Source organism: Macrobrachium nipponense, chromosome 29 (assembly GCF_015104395.2).
Source record: "Macrobrachium nipponense isolate FS-2020 chromosome 29, ASM1510439v2, whole genome shotgun sequence".
Classification (NCBI taxonomy): Eukaryota; Metazoa; Arthropoda; class Malacostraca; order Decapoda; family Palaemonidae; genus Macrobrachium; species Macrobrachium nipponense.
Window position 1 is genome coordinate 35,090,108 of NC_061092.1, and position 22,186 is coordinate 35,112,293.

A 22,186-nucleotide genomic window follows, 5' to 3' on the forward strand; every position below is an offset into this window, starting at 1 on the left:
GTTTCCATGGTTTTTCTGATACTATGCTGCGGAGTTCTGCCTTCGTCCATTCCACTATTCCTGCGCTGTATCTGATTACTGGCACTGCCCATGTGTTTATGGCTTTTATCATATTTCCGGCGTTGAGTTTTGACTTGAGTATCGCCTTGAGTCTCTGCATATATTCTTTCCTGATCGTGTCCTTCATCTCTTGGTGTTTTATATCTCCTCCTTCCATTATTCCCAGGTATTTGTATCCTGTCTCATCTATGTGTTTGATGTTGCTCCCATCTGGTAGCTTTATCCCTTCAGTTCTCGTTACTTTGCCTTTTTGTAAGTTGACTAAGGAGCATTTTTCTATTCCAAACTCCATCCTGATGTCCCCAGATACAATCCTTACAGTCTGGATTAGGGTATCTATTTCCTTGATGCTCTTACCATACAGCTTGATGTCGTCCATGAACATCAGATGGTTGATTTTGTTGCCTCTTTTCTTGAGTTGGTACCCGGCATCCATCTTCTGTAGTACTTTTGTCATGGGAATCATGGCTACTACGAAGAGTAGTGGGGACAGTGAGTCGCCCTGGAAGATCCCTCTCCTGATATTAACCTCTGCTAGTCTTATTCCTGAGCTTGTAAGTATTGTATTCCAGTTGCACATTGTATTTTTGAGGAAGCTGATGGTATTTTCCTCTGCCCCATATATTTTCAGGCATTCTATTAGCCATGTGTGTGGTATCATGTCGAAGGCTTTCTTATAGTCTATCCATGCCATGCTTAGGTTGGTTTTCCTTCTCCTACTGTTCTTCATTACCATTTTGTCTATCAGGAGCTGGTCTTTTGTGCCCCTACACTTCCTTCTGCAGCCTTTCTGTTGGTGGGGGATGGTGTTTGTCTCCTCTAGGTAGTTGTATAGCCTTTCACTGATGATACCTGTTAGTAACTTCCACATATTGGTAGGCAGGTGATAGGCCTGTAGTTACTGGCTATATTTCCCTTACTCTTGTCTTTTTGTACTAAGGATGTTCTTCCTGTGGTCATCCATTTGGGTGCTTGGTGATTTGAGATACAATGCTGGAGTTGTTCTGCTATTCGTGGGTGTAGGGCCTTGAAGTTTTTGAGCCAGTATCCATGGACTTCATCGGGACCTGGGGCTTTCCAGTTTGGCATTTTCTTTAGTTGGTGTCTGACTGTGTCTGTCGTGATGTCTGTGAATCTTTGTTTTATTCTCCCTGTTTCTTCTTCCTTGACTTCCTGGAGCCATGTTGCATGTTTGTTGTGTGATACCGGATTGCTCCATATGTTTTCCCAGAGTCTCTTACTTGGTTCGGCTTCAGGAATTTCTGGGTGGTTGTCTTCCCCTCTTAGTTGGCTGTATAGTCTTTTCTGGTTGGTTCCGAATAGTTTGTTCTGTTGGTATCCCTTATTCCTGTTCATGTACCGTTGGATCTTGTGTGCTTTGGCCTTAAGCCTCTGTTTTACATCTTCTATTGTGTTGTTTAGTCCCCTCTCTTGTACTTTGTATTTCTCGTTGAGTTCCTCCCTTGTTTTCTTGCTTCTTAGCCTTTTTTCTGCCATCTCTTTCAGTTTACTCAAGTCAGATCTCATCACCATGATTTGCTTTTCCAGGCGCCTTTTCCAAGGAGGTTGCTGTTTTGGTTTCTGTTGGGTTGGTTGTGACGGTGGTGTTGGTGTTCGAATCCCCATCAGTTCTGCTACTAATCTTGCTCCTGCATATGTCAAGTTATTTGTTTCTGTGATACTGGTGGTGACCTCACTTGTTTTCTCCCTTAATTTCTTGGTGTTGTAGGCTTTCATGGAGGGGATCTTTGTTCTCTCTGTATCTGGCTCCATCCATTGTCTAATCTTTTCTACCCACCATTCCGTCCTCTCTGTTACTTCGTCGGTGTTTCTTCGTGTGTCGTTGTTTGATACTTCATCCTCCCTGTCGTCTTCTGTGGCATCGTCTCTCAGTTCGTCTTCGTGTAATTCGTTGTCGTGTGACAATTTCCCTTTCCAGTTCTTCTCTTTCTGTTGGGGAGAGCCAATTCTTTTTCTTTATGTTCCTTACTTGGTCTGCCAGCCTCTGCTCTGTTTGGGGGGTGTTATTCCTCTCATTCCAGATGTTGATCAATCTTCTTCTATATCCTCTCTCCGTCGGGTTGCTTCTGATGTAGCATCTCCATATTTCCTTATTTTCTTCTCTTGTCCATTTCTTCCTTTTTGCCTCTGTAGCTCCAATCTCAGGCTGTTGATTACTGTCGTGGTTTTGATCAGTTGCTGGATGACGACCTCCAAGTACCTGACCGTCTTCCCCTACAATTGGGTTGAATACCTGGTTGCCGGACGAGGCTCCTCTGTTGCCAGAGGTTCCATTTACGTCGTTGTCGTTTATTCCTTCATTTCTTTCCATCATTGCTGAGTTTTGCTATTTAACCCATAGCTGGACCCTACCCCATCAGGGATAGGTACTCATTTACAGCTGAGTAGACTGAGGAAATTATGGTAAAGATCCTTTCCCAAGGAATCAACGCCGAGGAGAGCGGTCACCCATCCAACGACTGACCAGCCCCAATGTTGCTTAACTTGACTTAAGTCTATTGACGACCTAACCAACTCCTCCACGGCGCCACTTATTATTATTATTATTATTATTATTATTATTATTATTATTATTCAGTACTCCCTCTGCTTTTCCCCTACTTGTCCAGCTTAAATCTGATAATGGGCCGTCATTAACATAAATGACCTTCCGTTTGTTTGGCTGTACAACTACAAAGCAAGTGTCACGGACGTTTGCTTTTGCACGCACTATAATAACAATCAATTTGTTCCATTAAATTTTCTCAATTAGTCATCATCATTATCGTCGTAAGTGGTCATTTGAGTGCAGCTGTCATGTGATTCGCCAACGGGTCCAGGGAGATGGGGGCACCTGGGCACGTGCCCCAAATGAAAAATAATGACAAAATAATAATAATAATATTGAAGATTTACATAATAGTAACATAAATGAGAAATATAAAAATGAGGGAAAATCTATTAATATTAATCATCTTTAATGATAATAATAATGGATTTGGCATTTCCTGATAGAACAGGGGATATTACATATAGTGTGTGTGTGTGTGTGTGTGTAATACGAAAATTGGTGGCCCTAATGAAATTTCTCTGGAACAGCTATTGCTGTGATTAGGATTAAGATGGCAACGCCATCAACAGTAATTATACCAACAGCATTATTAACACCAGCAATCTTGGGACGGTCACTGAATCTATAAGAGCAAGCTGTTGTGGCTCACTTTGCAAACAGTACCTTTACAACAAGTTGTAATAAATCTGACGCTCATTTTGAAAAGTCTTGCTAAATTGAAAATAAGTGGGCAAAATTGACAGGTGGTTTGGGCATGTGATGATACTGGAAGAGAAGTGAAAAATTAGATAATGAAAGGGGTCGTTGTAACTAGCGACCCGCTGCATTTATTTATGTGATGTTCAGAGGCTAGGAAGGTGCCGGAAAGGAGTAGAGAAGGGATGAAGCTGGGGACTTCTACCACTTGGGAATTTTAGACGGGAAATGAGTGAGAAAACCTCCGTCAGATGAAAGTTGACAAGAACACAGATAGCGATAGTGACCAGCGATAGTGACCCCGCAGAAGGTTAGTGCCGTCAGTGGACCTCAAGCGGTGCACTGTAGGCATTACTTAAGGTTCTTTGCAGCGCACCTTCGTCCCCCACGGCTGCAACCCCTTCCATTCCTTTTACTGTAGCTCCGTTCGTATTCTCTTTCTTCCGTCTTACTTTCCACCCTCTCCGACCAACTGATTCATAGTGCAACTGCGAAGTTTTCCTCCTGTTACACCTTTCAAACCATTAGTCAATTTCCATTTCAGCGCTGAAAGACCTCATAGTCACACCTGTTCTGTGATGGTGACGACGCTACATCTGTTAACAATACATAAACAACGGCAAAAACAAAAGCGCAAACGACAAAAAAGCGATAAAGACGAGTGAATGGGCCAGGATGTCGTATTCGTCTGTCTACAAGACACCTAACATACCCCAAACAAGTTATGAGCTTGTAGTCAGAAGCCGTGCAGAGAGAGAGAGAGAGAGAGAGAGAGAGAGAGTTAGTTTTATACGATTATGTTTGAGCAACGGGAAACTGTTTTGTTTTTTAACGTGAAGTCCTTAAACAAAGTGGCAGGTAGGCTTACACGAGAGAGAGAGAGAGAGAGAGAGAGAGAGAGAGAGAGAGAGAGAGAGAGGCAAGTACAAACTGAAGACCTGCAAAGTTGTTTTCTCTCGCCTTTGCTTATGGAGTAAGCGTTTGAGTCTCGCCTTAAGAAGCCACACGCCTAATATGGGCCATTTTTCTTACGTCCTTATTTGATAGGAGTTCAAGTTTAGATCGTCCGCGAATGGAGAAAACAAATAAGGAATAATATTATTCCCTCATCAATATGGAATACGCTGCTAGTTTCTAAGTAGAAACAAACTCGAGATTTCTGGTCTGCTGCAGAGAGAGACCTTACCTTACAGACCTTACAGTTCGTTCGGGTTGCCCCAGGTCCCTCAGTGTGAGGCGCCTCTAATGTCTACCAGAGAGTTGCTAGTACATCTTCCGGTATATTTTGCATCTTCCAATCTTGGATGGTCTGGGATGCAGTTTAGATATTTGTCGAGCTTATTCTTAAACACATCTACGCTCACTCCTGATATATTCCTCAGATGAGCTGGCAACGCATTGAATAGACGCTGCATTATCGATGCTGGTGCGTAGTGGATTAATGTTCTGTGTGCTTTCCTTATTTTTCCTGGTATAGTTTTGGGCACTATTAATCTACCTCTGCTTGCTCTTTCTGATATTTTTAGTTCCATGATATTTTCTGTTATTCCTTCTATCTGTTTCCATGCCTGAATTATCATGTAGCGTTCTCTTCTCCTTTCTAGACTATATAATTTTAAGGATTGTAGTCTTTCCCAGTAGTCTAGGTCCTTAACTTCTTCTATTCTAGCTGTAAAGGACCTTTGTACACTCTCTATTTGTGCAATATCCTTTTGATAGTGTGGGTACCATATCATATTGCAATATTCAAGTGGACTACGAACATATGTTTTATAAAGCATAATCATGTGTTCAGCTTTTCTTGTTTTGAAGTGCCGTAACAACATTCCCATTTTTGCTTTACATTTTGCCAACAGAATGGCTATTTGATCATTGCATAACATGTTCCTATATTCATCATCACACCAAGGTCTTTAACTGCTTCCTTATTTGTGATTGCCTCATTATTAGGTCCCCTATATGCATATAGCTTTCCTTCTCTGTCTCCATAATTTATTGATTCAAATTTATCAGAGTTAAATACCATCCTATTTACCTCTGCCCAATCATATACTTTGTTAAGGTCTCTTTGTAGAGCGTTCCTATCTTCATCACAAGTAATTTCTCTACTTATTCTTGTGTCATCAGCGAAACTACTCACTACCGAATCCTTAACATTACTGTCTATGTCTTCAATCATAATAACAAACAATATTGCAGCTAGCACCGTACCTTGTGGCACACCGGATATTACCTTGGTTTCATCCGATTTCTCATCGTTTGCAATAACTATCTGTTTTCTGTTGTGTAAAAATTCTTTTAACCATCTTCCTACTTTATCTACGATATTGTGTTTTCTAATTTTCTTTGCTAATATATTATGGTCTACTTTGTCAAAAGCTTTTGCAAAGTCTAGATAAACCACATCTGTTTCATTTCCGCTTTTCATATTTTTGAATATGTTCTCACGGTGGACTAACAGTTGGGTTTGTGTACTTTTTCCGGGTACGAAACCGTGTTGTCCTATATTAAACAAATTATTTTTTATTAAATGTTTCATAATATTTTTCTTCATTACCCTTTCATACACTTTCATAATATGTGATGTTAGACTCACAGGCCTATAATTACTTGCCTCTAGTCTTGATCCACTTTTGAAAGTAGGGGTGATATGTGCTAATTTGTGCTCATCATAAATCTTGCCTGTATCTACACTTTGTCTTAATAATATTGCAAGTGGCTTTGCGATAGAATGAACTACTTTCTTTAACAAAATAGCAGGGACTCCATCCGGCCCTGCAGCAGCTCCATTTTTAATTTCATTAATTGCCTGCACAATATCAGCTTCATTAATTTCTATGTCAGCTAAATATTCACTATTTTCGTCCCTTACTTCTATATCATTATCTTCATTATCTATTCTAGGGGTGAATTCTCTCTTATATCGTTCTGCCAGTATGTTGCAAATTTCCTTTTTTCCTTTCATTCGTTAATCTCCCTTCAATTCTCAGAGGGCCTATTTCTATTCTTCTTTTATTCATCTTCTTCGCATATGAGTATAATAGTTTGGGGTTTTGCTTGATATTTAATAGGGTTTTTTCTTCCAAGTCCCGTTTTTCATTTTCTTTTGATTGTATAATCTTTTGTTCTGCATTTTCTATCTTACTTTTTAGTTCTATAACTTTCCATGCATTTTTTTCTTTTGCAAGACCTTTTTTCCACTTTCTGATTTTCTGGAACAAGATCCTTCTGTCTCTTGGTATGCATGAATGATGTTTACTTTTCTTCTTCGGTATATATTTATCCACTATTTTCTCCAATATTTTATATAATATCTCCGTATTTACCCTTATGTCATCACTTACGAAAATGTTATCCCAATCTTTGTTTAATTCTTCATTAATTTCTGACCATTTTATATTTTTACTGTAGAAGTTGTATTTTCCATATCCTTCCCACTTTTTCATTTCTTGCTTATCTCTATTTTCACTTGCTTTGGAATGAACTGTTAATTCTATGACATTACGATCTGAAATACTCGCATTATAAACTATTATTTCTTTAACATAATTCATCTCGTTCACAAATACTAGGTCTAAAGTATTTTCCTTTCTTGTTGGCAGGTGATTTATTTGTTGAATGTTGTATTCTAGTAGCATATCTAATAGCTTTTCAAATTGCCTCTTATCTTCTGCACTACTATTACTCTCTTTTTTATATGTATAAGTACAACCACAGTCTCCTATTCGTTCTTTCCATTCTACGAAAGGAAAGTTGAAGTCACCAGATAGGAGAATAGTCCAGTCCTTGTGATTTCTACATATATCATCCAATTTTTCAATTATTAAGTCAAACTCTTTAGTATTAGGAGGTCTATATATTACTATGTTCACCAATTTTTCAGATTCAAATTCTACCGCTATTAGTTCACATTCTGAGTTACTATACTTTCTCATATATATATATATATATATATATATATATATATATATATATATATATAGAGAGAGAGAGAGAGAGAGAGAGAGAGAGAGAGAGAGAGAGGGCACGTGCGTCTGCCACGATCCTAAACGTTTTTACAATGCCGCCAAATCCAAGTAAGAATACAATAGTGACACCCGGTAGGATACAGTGCATGCAAACCGAATAGTTACGTGTACCACTGCTATATCGCCCCCTACCGCCCATACATGACCATAAAACCCCCAACACAAACACACCCACATCACCCAACATACACACATAGGCCTACAGACACACACACACTGACACACACATGCCCACACACACACACTGACACGCGCGCCTACACACACAAACACACACAGACAATATATCAACAATACAGGCATCCACACATTCGCTTCATATTTTACCCAAGAAACACTCATTTGACACCTTTAAGACACATCCGCTCCGCACATGCAGTATCTCCTCTCCAACACACATTCCCTCCAACAATAACGTAAATAACGTCATCCCAACACACTATCCCCCACCACACAGACCTCCATCTCACAGAAGGGCAGACTGCTCATACTAAAAATGCGATTTTGACCGTCTCCAAGGCAATTAGTATTACATAAGTGGTCAGACCACGACTGGAGATTCTCAGTTCTCACGTCAGCATTATTGGAGAAGGTTACGAAGAGGCTCAACCCCATTATAAACTATATCTATATCGCTGAAACGAATATCTTGCCTCTATTTTATTTATCGCGGTGCAGCTGCAGAGAGAGAGAGAGAGAGAGAGAGAGAGAGAGAGAGAGAGAGAGAGAGAGAGAGAGAGAGAGAGAGAATGCATCCCCTTGAGGAGAATCATCCTGTCAGCAGCGGTCCGTTTGATTGTACCAAATTGCCGATGTCTTTGTCTTCACACGCTACATTATTCTTTTGCCCAAAACTTCATTTCCGGGTGACGTTTTCGACTGATGTTTTTGAATTTCCGCTGCCGAATTCCCAGTGTATATCACTGACGTCTTGACGAATAAAAACTTATAGATAACCGTAAAAGTCGACTTGAATTTTTTAGTAAAGCACCAGACACTCAAACTAGTGGGTGACAGTAGGAATTCCGTTTTTAAACAGTTTTCTTGAGTTCATTGAACTTTTTTCTTTGTATTCTTAGGCTAAAAACTGTTCGACTGTTCTACAGATTCCTTCTGGCCACACCAAAGCAATAAAACCGTTTAGTTACACAATCAAAATTCTGTCAGACAAATAAATTATGCAAATTTAGTAGTGGAAGGTATAGAGTACCCTTGGCCAAAACTCAAAACAAACAAACAAAACCTCACTAAAGTTCAAGTGTCAAGGAGTCCATCTTCTATCCAACTTCACAAAAATGGAAGTGCGCGTTCATTAGGGAAGAAGAAGAAGAAATTAAAGAAGAAAAAGAATGCAAGGCTTGACCACTGCTTTGGTTTATGAACGAAGCTTCGATTGCCAATTATGTCCAGCGCCATAAAACGCCAGGTGGCGTTACGCACGCAGCTATAATAGTCTTGTTATAAAAGGAATATGTGCAAGTCCATTCGACACTTTCCACGTAACTGGCAATCCTGCAAAAACACAGACACACGGACAGACAGACAGACAGAACCAACTCATAATAATCTTGACGACGATGAATCTAAAAGCACGACGAAGAATAACACAACTTGACGGCATCGAATCAAATCTCAAGTGATTGGAGGCTTTAAAGAAGCGAGTTGGTAACTATATATATATTATATATATATATAGATATATATCTATATATATATATATATATATATATATATATATATATATATCCATATACTGCATACTTACATACACAACAATGTTTGTGTTAATAACTTCAAGCTCAATTTTCGTGCTATATATATACAGTAATGCTCTGTACTACTTGCTAAGGCTTGAATATTTGTTGAATGAATTTTTCTTTTCATGGCTCTATTTCTTAATTTCACTTTGTAACCCGAAGAAGTGTAGTACGTAATACACGAAAGTGCTTGGTGCCTGGCCTTTAATTTTCACCTTGCCAATAGTTATATATAAAATAAAATATGTATATACTAATACACACACTATACAAAAGCTCAGTCCATAACTGTCTGTACACGCTTTAACAATGGTTTAATCTCTTCAGCACACCCGCCTTTGTTTACAATCTCAATTCATTGCATCTGACGAAACGTTTCTGTAAAACGTTCTTTTTAAATTCCATCAGCTCTGGAAAGCTTAGGTAAGATAACCGAAACAACAGCGATCAAATTGCTTTCAGGTAAAGAAATGAAATTATCTAATGACACCAAAACACTTGTTTTTGAGTGTTTTCATATACTACACAATCTTTAATATATATATAGATATATATATATATATATATATATATATATATATATATATAAATAAAGCCGATATTTACCTTTTCTTCCTTCAGGCTTTTACATGTATCTAACCAGTAATCATAGTATTTGTTAATGTAGTCACTCCTATAAAAAGGAAACCTACAAACATAAGCCCAATACTAAATTGGGATTAACTTTCCTGAAAAAGAGAACATACCTTGGCAAGTATAAAAGGTTCTATTTCTGCCATAAAAGACCTGTCAAAGGAAGTGCATACCTAGTACATTAGCAACTGACGTGTTCTTTTCCTCTGGGTTCAACCCACAGTTATAAGCACACACATAATATATATAGATATATATATATATATATATATATATCTATATATATATATATATAGATATATATATATATATATAGTATTGTACACATATACAGTTCAGGTGCAAGCCTCAGTCCCCTCCCTCTTCGACTCCCAGCTGACGCTTCTACCCATTCACAGCTGCACTGATTGGTCAAGGCCACACCCGCCTTGCAACCACGGACCTTCCAAATGCAAGCCAAGTGCTATACCACCGAGATACGCTAACCCTCTAATTGCCCAGTTCTTCGCATTTCGAATTCCAGTCACCACAGGAGGCTGAGATATATTAGACTCTTTTGAGTTACTTCTGAATATATACCACTGATTAAGTCAACGACCACATCTCGGTTTGCAGAGATATCGTGACTTCAAAATTCGCATCTGTCAGGCAGAGCGGTCCCTAGTCATGAAAAATGCCAGCCAAGGAAACTTATAATGAAAATAATGCAGCTGTTGGACCGCAGCTGTCCTCTCTCTATCTCTCTCTCTCTCTCTTCTCTACATCATGAGATCTCTCTCTCTCTCTCTCTCTCTTCTCTCTACACCATGGGATCTCTCTCTCTCTCTCTCTCTTCTCTACATCATGGGATACCACTCTCTCTCTCTCTTCTCTACATCATGGGATACCACTCTCTCTCTCTCTCTCTCTCTCTTCTCTACATCTCTACCTCTGGGTTCGTTACAACATGGGATCTCTCTCTCTTCTCCTCCTCTTCTCTCTTCCTCCTCTCTCGCTCTCTCTCTCTCTTCTGGGCTCCTCTCTCTCTCTCTCTCTCTCTCTCTCTCTCTCTTCTCTACACCATGGGATCTCTCTCTCTCTCTCTCTCTCTACATCATGGGATACCACTCTCTCTCTCTCTCTCTCTCTACACCATGGGAACTCTGTGTGTGTGTGTGTGTCTCTTTCTCCGAAGTTGTAAACAGCAACAGTGTGGAAGAGTTTAAAAGAAAGCTAGACAAAATCATTAGAACACTGTGAATGAACATAAAACCTGCCCCCAGAGATAAGTGAGCACACAAAGTCTCCTCGGATGGAATAACAAAGTCTTTGAGACATCCATCTCTCTCTCTCTCTCTCTCTCTCTCTCTCATCTCTCTCTCTCTCTCCTCTCTCTCTCTCTCTCTCTCTCTCTGGGTAAATTATTGCAGTTAACATAAGAAACGTCAATTACCTCGTTGTTTCAAACGCCCAGTCCCAGCATTCACGAGGGTTTTTGTATTCTCAAGCCTTCCATTTTCCGGAAAGAACAATGTTTATCCTGTATAGTTCGTGTCTTGGAGCAAATCTTCCGCCATTAAGTAGCCTGTAACTTGCATTAGATATTGTAGCATTATTTTTAAAGCACTTCTGAAATAGCATAACAAAAGCAATATTGATTTTATATTTCATCAAGGCACTACGAAACTCACTGACCAACCTCTCATTCAGCTGAGGAGAACCTATAAGGATAAAAAAAAAATTGGCACCAAGAAGGTTTGACAGGTGTAACACGAGGAAAACCTCGCAGTTGCACTGAGACAACTCTCGGAGAGGGTGGAAAGTCCGGTGGAAGAGAATATGTACGGAGGCATAGTAAAATGAATGAAAGAGCTGCAATTGGGAGCCGAAGGGACGCTGCAAAGACGTTCAAGTAATGCATATAACGCACCACATGAGGGGCAATGACGGCACGACCCCCTTAAGGTGAGAAAGATGGATTACTACGTAAAGCGAGGACCCAAATCCACACCAGACAGCCGACACAACCAGCCACAAATCGAATTTGTCACTGTTCGGGTTAGGCTGTGTGACAGCCTCCATATACCGTTGTCGACCTCTCCAGGTAATAAGCCACCTGACTTGATGAAGTCCAGCTAATGAAATAATTATACTATTTCCTCGACTCTCGTCTCTTTCCCGAGGCGAGCACTTGTGCATGTCTTGGCGTTTTCATCGAACGCATTAACTAATTAGCAGCTGAGCCACTCACTGGTCCCTCTGCGACTCTTTGGCTAAATGATAACGAATGAAGAAGGCGTTGGCAAAGGAAAGTCAACTACTTCATTATGACAAATGTCCTGTGAACAAACGTTTTGTATATATACGTAGCGGTGTTGGCGAACTCTATCATTTTCTCAGATACAGCTTTAGTTCCTGAACTGTTCATATTCGTAGATTTTAACTGGATGAACTCACGTCATGTCCAATCCATGATGGAAAAATCCGACTTGAAAACGTTACTGAAGTTGATGATCTTCTGACCTTGAACTCGAAACAAGGCGAGGTCAACAAAACGATTTCAATTTGACCTTTGAACTCTACAAGGAACTGTCGTGACAGAGAGTAATGTTAAGTTTGTCATTTCATTGCAACAAGGAATTAGATTTTCGACAAGCCATATATACGTATAAACTTTTAATAAGAACACCCAAAACGTATACACACATATACACACACACACACACATACGAAAGCTGCTGTAAATATACAGAATCGATAACTCTCATTATCCAGATTGCAGAGATTTATGGCCGTCGTCAAACGCAATGCTCCATTGCAGATACCTTCACGGTCGAAGGAACCACGTAAATATAGATAGATGTTCATTATCGCCGAGAAAAATAAGGCGCCTGATTATCCCTTGAATACAACAGCCAATTTTTAATACCTTGTCTTCACGCTGCCACGATTGTAAACTCGCTCGTGGAATCTAAATTACAGCATTTGCGCGTAATTAGTGTAATTGTGGTTATTTTTACTCAAGTGATACAAATTTCATAGATATTGGGTGTACGCGGCTAATCACTTGCAAACCAATATTCTAAGGAATGCAATGAACATACGCAGATACAATACCCCTATGTGAATAAGGAAGTGCAAATGAAATAGCACAAGGATATCATCAAGTCTGTTGTTGCACTGTTGTTTAGATTACCAAAGAGTATAAAATTATTATACATAAAACAAAGCAATATCTGAAATATCAGACGACGACTGGTGAAGAGCCCTAACACAGTAACCTATATATTCTTTTCTGTAGTTCACATTACCTCCTGTTACTCTTCCCTAATGAACACCATATTCTTTGGAAGCTTGAATTTCACGTCAGTGGACCCTGTGGTGGGCTTGTTCCATATGAATAGGGTTCAGGTTCAGAATAATAATAATAATAATAATAATAATAATAGTAATAATAATCCACACACATATACATAGTCCAAACAGCTAGTTACAACTGTACCATACCACTGAAAGATACTACGTAATCATCATCTGAATTCCCCCTGACTTATTTTATCAACAATGGGCCCTTGAGAGGATGTGGGCATATCTCGAGAGATAATGTCTTATGATTGTGGGCCTTTTCACACACACACACACACACACACACACACACACACACACACACACACACATATATATATATATATATATATATATATATATATATATATATTATATCTCGATTGACAATACTGCAATCCTGATCACCAGTGATCAGAAATGAAGTCTTGTCAGTCTAAAATTAGTACATATATGGTTTTGTCATGTAAAATGTGTGCTTCAGGGTCTTTTATTATGCATATATACTATGTGTACATACATACATACACACACACACACACACACACACACATATATATATATATATATATATATATATATATATATATATATATATATTATATGTGTGTGTGTGTGTGTGTTCTCTATACACATTAACCTCCCTCTTACAAAAGATAAAAGATAAGCGTACCGTACAGCATGCATGTTACATCTTCACACTACTATCTGCGTCACGACAAGGAATAACGAGCCAGAACAGAGGTTTAATTATAGCATTCTTTCGCCTTTTATTTATCATTTCTCTGACCATTCAGAATCCTCTTACTGCCTCAACATGAAAACACTTTGTCTTCTTTCTTTTCCTTTTTTTTATTGTCAATGTTATTTTCCGATGTTAATTCACGGTTAATTCCTAACATAGTTATAGGACAACTGCCATCAATGCAACACGACAGAAAATAAAGGAGATGGGTCCATTGGTTGCCTGACTAGTTTTGTAGCTTAGTGCTCTCTCTCTCTCTCTCTCTCTCAGATTACCGCTTCACTTTACAAGAGAAATTGACATTCAGGCCTCAGAATGCAACAGGGATGATGATAATAATAATAGTAATAATAATAATAATTAATAATTAAAAATAAAATAAATAAAAATAAAATAATGAATAATAATAATATCCTAATAATAATAAAGACATACTAAACGCATTAACAAACTGGCATTAAAATTGGTTGAACATATTAAAAGAACAATGCTGTTCACAAAAAATTAGAAGTAAACATTAATAACTTAATAAAAAAAAAACTAACATAGGTAATACTGTCTCACTTCCAAGCACTTTGACAGAATATAACGGCATCACTCCGTTGCATTTCACTTTCTCTCACTGTTCCAGTTTTCAAAAAATACTTTCTACCAAACTTCTTTTCCAATTTCAGAAAGTTGAGTTTTTTCTTTTTTACCTCTCTAGTATGGAGAAGAAAATCAGATATCATATAGTTGCCACATATCTGCAACATTAGTTGCCTTATATCTGCAACATATCTATGTGTGTTTGAGTATGTGTGTGGTTTAAGACTGTGTTTTGACATATCAAATTGAGCAATACATAAACCCATACAATTCTTTTGAAATTTACAATTTGCCGGTTGTGGCTAAAGAACAATCACTAATGTCGAAATGAGAGTTGCACTCTCTTCTCTCTCTCTCATAAATAACATCACATAATCTTACAATTTTTCCATATCCGTACCCAGTAAAGTCTCTCTCTTTCTCTCCCTCTCTTACACACATACACACACACACGCACAATTTTCCCATATCGGTAGCCCTTAAAGTTTGTTTCTCTCTCTCAAACCCTTACACTTTTCCAATAAGCTCAACCTTGATAAGTGCCATGACGATCAGATCGCAGTAAGCTGAAGCTTGAATCCCTAATTGCACGTGAAAGAATGCTCACATCTTGCCGGTCAAGATTTCTATCAGAGAGTAATATTGACAAATCACTTGACACTGAATGGTTCTTTCGTGCCATGACTTTGAATTAACACAAAAATGAGACCTTATCAAGTTTCAGCTGCGTTAAACATTTCCATTATGTAAAGTATTGTGATTCGTCAATAAGCTTGTTTGTGTGTGTGTGTGTGTGTGTGTGTGTGTGTGTGTGTGTGTGTGTGTGTGTGTGTAAGAGAGAGAGAGAGAGTAGAGTTGTTCCAGTTTTTTTATGTTATTTTTCATTAAGAACCATATGATTTTCTACGATTATGTACCGTAAAGTGAAAGTCCAGGAAATAAAAAAGAAAATATTAAAAAAATGTAAACAATGCATCATCAAAAGCACTAAAAAGAAGAGCTTTATTCTTACTCTTCTGTCTCGATGACAAACTCTTTGGACTGGTTTTATGTCATAGGGACGGTACGAATGTATATAGAATACTGTTTACAAACCAAGCCATTTATCAACAATCTGGATTCAAAACATCCGGTTGGCGTAATCTTTCGTTAAAAAAACAAAAGAAAAACAAAACTGCAAATGGAAGGTCGATTATTCATAATCTGTGTGCTGAATATTCTTGTGTATTCTCGAGTTGGATAATCAAGTGCCTCTATAGCATTAATTTTAAGGGATGTCCAAAACTGTAAGTGTGCATCAATGATGAATTTAATATTACCTGTTATCATAATACACTGCCTAAGTTATGGAAACAAATCCACAGTGACGTGTTTGCAAGAATATAATTTAAAAATACATTTCTAACTTATATGTTTTTAAATTAAACTCTTGCAAACATATCACAGTGATCGAAAATCATACACGTTATGTTCAAGCTAAGTTTTATGTACTTTTTTTCTTTAGAATATTTAAGAGGAAATTTTCTTTTTAGTATTCATACGGTACTATTTACACATAAACCAGTGCAGGTTTATTTAATTTTAAAAGTAAACATCTCGCACTTCATTTCCATCAATACGTTTCACAAGGAACACTAACCAGAGGCTGGATGTGAATGAACAGTCCTCCTCCCATACTATTTTCCAACAACTAACTCATGGAAAGATATGAACTATTAATCTTACTCCCAGACTAGTTCTCTCCAGGCTTGATATAATCAATTTTACTGCCATATCATTTTTTCATAAATAAACCCTTAGCCTTTATGGTTGAAATACCCTTTACCGGTTGGGCAAACTTTCACAAGAGTACAAATACCCATGTGCTGTTCGTTTCGGCGGGGTATCTGTGCTGCTCTTTGTAACCTGGGTCAACCCAGGTGTTCATGACCTTTCTGCCTGGGAGTTCCGTTCCATTGCTTGAGAGCACATTCAAGCACACTTTCCTTTTAATTATTTACATAGTTTATTCAGCTGTCTGTTAATTGCATACACTGCGTTTTACGTATTTTGCTCCAATTGATGTTTTGATGTCACACACATAATATATGTGTATATACTATATTAATTAATAGTATATATATATATATATATTAATATAATATATATATATATATATATATATATATATATATATGAGAGAGAGATAGAGGAGAGAGAGGATAGAGAGAGAGAGAGAGAGAGAGAGAGAGAGAGAGAGAGAGAGAGAGAGAGAGAGAGATGCTTGTTGGTTTTTCTGGTACTCTGTATTTATTCACGTATCGTCTATTCTTATTTTCTCCCACTTATCACTTAGGCCTTCTACTCTATATATAAATAAGCTTGTTATGTAAGTTCAAAGTCTTTTTGACTTGCTATATACGAATGTACAGAATAAGCCTCCGTAAAAAATGTGATTTACAAAGAAGAGAACAGCTAATGTAGATGAATCATAAAAAATATATAAACACACATATGTTTAATTTTAAAAGTTGATAAAGTACAACTGGCTTGTTCTGTCCCTCGCGTGATTCTAAGTTTATAAAAGTTATTTTTGTTTCCATTGGAAAAATACGTCAGGTAGTAGAACCTTTAACAAATCAATGGCAGCAGTATACAATAACATTGGTAACTGAATGTAAACATACGCTACAGTCTGTTTTTCCTGTGCTGTTTCTGTGACAGCTTTATCCTTTGCCATTTGTGTGTATTCTATCACGCAAGTATTTGAATGAAAGAGAAGAGTTTGAACCTTTCATCATTTCATATTGTTTGCATTCTAATACTACCCAAGTTACAGTTCAGGAGGCGTCTTTCATTTTGTTTTCCTTTAATATAATCTATATGTTAAATAACTTGATTATTTCGTAATCACAATGTACGTATTATGAAAACATAAGACCAACCTAAATAATGATAACTTTGAGATTGCCCTCGTATTCCACATAGTAAAACCCAAGGTGGAAATCGAGAACGCCAAAGGAGGAAACGAATATATACCATAAATTAGAGAAGGTGCCCATCAGATCCCATTTACCTTAATGCCACTGCGTCCCTGCTGTTTGAGGAGAACGTTTTCCGGTTTCATATCACAATGGATGATCTTGTTCTTGTAGAGGCCGTCGAGACAGAGCAGGAGGCTGTGGGCGAACTTTCTGACCAGCTGTAGGCTAAATCCCATGAATTTGTTCTTCTTGATGAGCTCGTACAGGTTGATCGAGAGCAGTTCGAAGGTTATACACGTGTGGGAGCGGAAGGTGAAGTGGTCGAACATGTGGATGATGTTCATGGTGTTATCTTTGTCCTGCTTCCTGAGATGTTCGAGGATTCGGATCTCCTCCTGCGCCTGCCTGTGGAACCTCTTCTCGTTGCGAACGATCTTCAGTGCCACATGCAGGTGGCTCTTGTGGTCGTAGGCCTTCACCACCTGCCCGAAACTCCCCTTGCCTATGATTTTGAGCACCTCGTATCTATACTGGATGTGGTCGTGGGGAATGTGTGCGTACGACCCCTGGTGGTCGTCGTACCCGTAGTTATTCGCGATGGCCTGGTTCCCCGTCCCGATGATACCGGGCCGCTTTTTCGCATTGGCGCCTATAAAGTATATTTGAGGGTAATTAAATATTTCTTTGTGTTCGTAAGGAGTGAGTTTATTCATATAATACTTCATAACCTGCTCGGGCGTGGCTACGTATGTCTTTGGTTGTCGTGTTGAGCCGTTCTTAAGACTACTTGAATCGGCCGAGGGCGGCCGCACCACAGGTAAACTAGAGGAATCCGTGTTGACTTGGCTCGACACCGAATTGGGCTGTCCATTTTGCTCCGAATTCGAATTGGTGTCGTCGAACTCGTAGAGTTGAGTGATGGGCTGGGCGCCGCTGGTTGTAGTCTTCATGGTCAGAGGTTTTAAGGGCGGCAAGTGGGTGGTGCTGCTCCCGCCCTCGAGATAGGCGCTGGTACCAGTGGTGGCGTTGCTGGAGGTGTTGGAGAGGGTTGTAGTAGTTGTGTTGGTGGTGTCGTTGGGCGAACCCGCACCGTTAATGTTGGCAAGTAAAGATCGGGTGCGAGAGAGGGGCATGGCCGCAAACACTCCGCCGCCAGCTCCCAACAGCCCTCCGCCTCCTCCTCCTCCTCCACCGCCAATTCCACCTCCAGCTCCACCTAAAACTCCACCACCAGGGCCACCCACACTCCTGCAAGCCACCTCCCTATCTGTGGCTGCACATATCATAGCGTTGGGTCGGCCGCCATCTCTTCTTGAGAGCTGTTGGCCATACTCAAAAACAACCACTACTCCTCCTCGCGCACTGCACTAAAACACTATACGAGATCAGACTCAAGACTAAGACTCGGACTTCGAGCACTTCGCGCTTACACTAACCCCTAGGCTTCACTCCGTGTTAAGGGAACCACTTCCTAGGGACGTGACTGTAAAATTATCCCCCTGGCTTCATTGAGGATTTCTTTTTCAGACGATTAAATTCGTAAACACAATTCACCACCGCGCATATCCTTCCACCAAGAGAACCTACAGAAGACTCAGTTCATGAACGCTGAACAATGGAAACACGTCAATGTCCTCTGACGTCATTGTCTGTCGCCCAATAGGAACGCCAGTTGGGCTATAACGTCATGGACGACCCTCCTATCGCGAGTCTTGTCGGCTGTTGCCAGAGTTTGTCTTTTTCCGATATCGTAGGGGAAAAGGTAAATTACCGTATCTTCTGCCCTCATTCGACAAACCTATGATTGAACTTGATGTGCATTTTTGCCCGTGCTTACATACACTCATAGAATGGAAATGCATCTTTACATAGATATGTGGCTTTACAAAAATATAACTGGCAAATCATAAGCAAATCCTACAAAATGATGTATTTAGGAACAGGAGCAACTGGCAAGTAGTACACACACACACACATACATACATACATACACGCTCAACCACACATGCACTGCACACACAAACACACATATGTATGTGTATATATAAATTATGTATGTGTATCTGTAAAAGTATATGCATTTGATAATTATCTTGTATTTTCATATTTACTGGAATATAAAACATTCATCATTTGTGAATAAAGTAAGGATGTTTGTGCGAATATATTTTAATCAATAAATCTTTACTTTTTACCCACCGCCCTTAATATTGATTATAAATAACAGCCATGAATATTTATAGCTCTTATTTCAGATATCGCATTATTTTTTAGAGTAACTTAACAAATCTTATAGAGATTATAACGCCGTGGACCTGTAATAAAATGAACTGGTGTCTGCAAATGTGTCGATTTTAATTTCATTTCCAGCCTTTTATGTTTGGAGACTATGTTCTATTGTTCATATGAATATGATAGAAAGAATAAGTAAATCTGCTTTTATCTACAACAGATATAGCAGACTCAAAATGTTTGTGTGCATGTGTGTGTGTTCGTGAGAGCAAACGTTGCATGAATTTGGTAAATTTCAATAGAAATTGCCGAAACCCAGAGCAGATTCACGTTGACGCCATAAAAACATGGCACAATTTCATCACGTGCAAATGTCGAATATCGCGACCGCAGGTTACAGGCAGCAGCAACGGCAGCAGTGCGTTACAGTAAATCATTACATCGAAGACGAAACCAAGGTACTCTGCGATGAATAGTGCAACAAGCCGCGAGATGGCAGTCATCGTACATCGGCCACCGGTGTGACGTCGTGTCGAGGCGCGTGCATCTCTGACTCTCACGCATGCCATATGGCTCAGCTGGGAACTCCAGGTCTGTGCGACTTAGGTCCCAGCGATCGCTCCCAAAGCTGTGAGAGTTAGTGTTGCACCGTATTGACCACTTCTGGCATGCTTCTATCACACTCTACTTCGCAGACATCTAACAGAACGGTGTTAGAAGACCCCCATTCCTTCTTTTCTTGACTGTATTAGAGCTGGCTTGAGCTTCTCAGGCAGACAGATGATTCACGTCACATCTTGGGCGTGTACCTGCAGAAGACGAGATAATGAAGGGCTTTAGCAAACTGTAGATATGGCAAAAATGAGGGAGACCAAGAGCCAGACGAAAACGCTGCTGCCATGTAGAAGATAGATTATAACGATCGCGAGATAGGAGAGGTCTTCGTAAAGCAAAGGTAGCATAGATAGACTGATAGCTTTGAGGGATGGGCCAAAAGAAATGGAACCACGCGAAGGGGGGGAAGCAGTATGGCGCAGACTGGCGAGGGAGGAACGAAGACGCTGAAATAATGGAGAAAGGCTGATAACAAGGTTATTATCAAGCATGGTTAAGTATTCCTGCGAGCTTTACGGACTGCTCTCTCTCTCTCTCTCTCTCTCTCTCGTCCTCTCTCATCTCTCTCTCTCTCTCTCTCTCTGCTCTATATATATATATATATATATATATATATATATATATATATATATATATATCGAGAGAGAGAGTATATATATTATATAATATAGCGTGTTTGTTTGCGTACGTGCGTCCAGGGTGAGAGCATCGAAATCATTCTGACTATACAAGAGACACTTAAGGTATATATCGAGGCGATTAAGGGAGATGGAAGATTAGTCAGTAAGAGAGAGAGAAAGGATGTGGGTGTTGGCAGAAAAAGTAATATCGAGAACTGTGTTATTGAAACGAGTGGGGAAAGAATACTGGATGAGAGAGAGAGAGAGAGAGAGAGATGGGGAAGAATCAGTGGAGTATGTCAAGAGAAGTCTGCAGAACACGAAAAAGTGAAGGGGCGAAGATTAAAAAAAATGCAGACGAGAAGATGAGAATAGATAATCTAAAAAATAAAGGGGGAAAACTGAAACGATGAAGGAAAATCGACATAAGGAAGAGAAACAGAGGATGGGAGCCAATCGTGTGTCACCGTTGGAAATGATAATCGATTTAGATGACGGGATATATAGATGGATTTGCACTGTAGGGGAGATAATCAGGACCATTCTCTTTATCTGCAGCCAACTGCTAATCTCTGATGGCGTGTTACTATAAATATACCGATAACAAAGTAGGGATATTATGATGATCAGCTCATCCCTTGTCTCTAATTCGGGGTTGGGACCAGCCTGAGTTGACCCTATATTATAGGAATTGCTCCGTAGGGGAAGCTGCCATCAGTTCGCTTCATGTGGTGCGCTGTAGGCATTGCTAAAGGTTATTCACTTAACCCTTTTACTTTACCTCCATTCCGCTTCTTTTCTTCAATCTTGCTGTCCAACCACTCAAAGTCCAAATTTTCACAAATTAGTCAACCAATCAAGATAAGAGCATAATCAGACTCTCAATCCTTGTCTTCAATCCGGGCTTAGGACCGGCTTGAGTAGACACTGACAAAATTTCCTTCTGGTACACCGAGCAATGGATGAGGAGCTGTTCGTAATCCTTTTGGGTCTAAATGACCTGAGGATACCCTTAAAGTTCCTCTGTGATCCTCTTACCGGTTAAGGTTAGGACTTCTATAATCCTTCAGGTCCTGATCTGCCTTCTTATTGGTCATCAATAATTTTCCGCATGTTAGACCCACTTTCGCATTACTGAGATCAGAGATATCTCTCTCTCTCTCTCTCTCTCTCTCTCTCTCTCTCTCTCTCTCTCTCTCTCTCTCTCTCTCTCAATACTGAGTTACATGGCTGGGGCCATTTAAAAAAGATAATTCATGGTATGTAACTTCAGTGTAAAAAGTGACACGTTGTATCCGACGAGAATGAAATTCTTACTAAGTGAACAATGTCCATTTAATAACGCACCACTGG

At 39.3% G+C, this 22,186-nt stretch overlaps 1 protein-coding gene across 1 annotated transcript in view; it reads right to left on the reverse strand.

Annotated features, from left to right (window-relative positions):
• LOC135206234 (dual specificity tyrosine-phosphorylation-regulated kinase 2-like) overlaps positions 1-19,157 on the reverse strand; it is a 307,323-nt gene extending 288,166 nt beyond the window's left edge. Inside the window, exon 1 of the mRNA XM_064237600.1 lies at positions 17,459-19,157. Within this exon, the coding sequence (XP_064093670.1) occupies positions 17,459-18,652 (1,194 nt within the window). The 5' untranslated portion in view covers positions 18,653-19,157. The remainder of the gene's footprint in view (positions 1-17,458) is intronic.
• Positions 19,158-22,186: the final 3,029 nt, after the last annotated feature.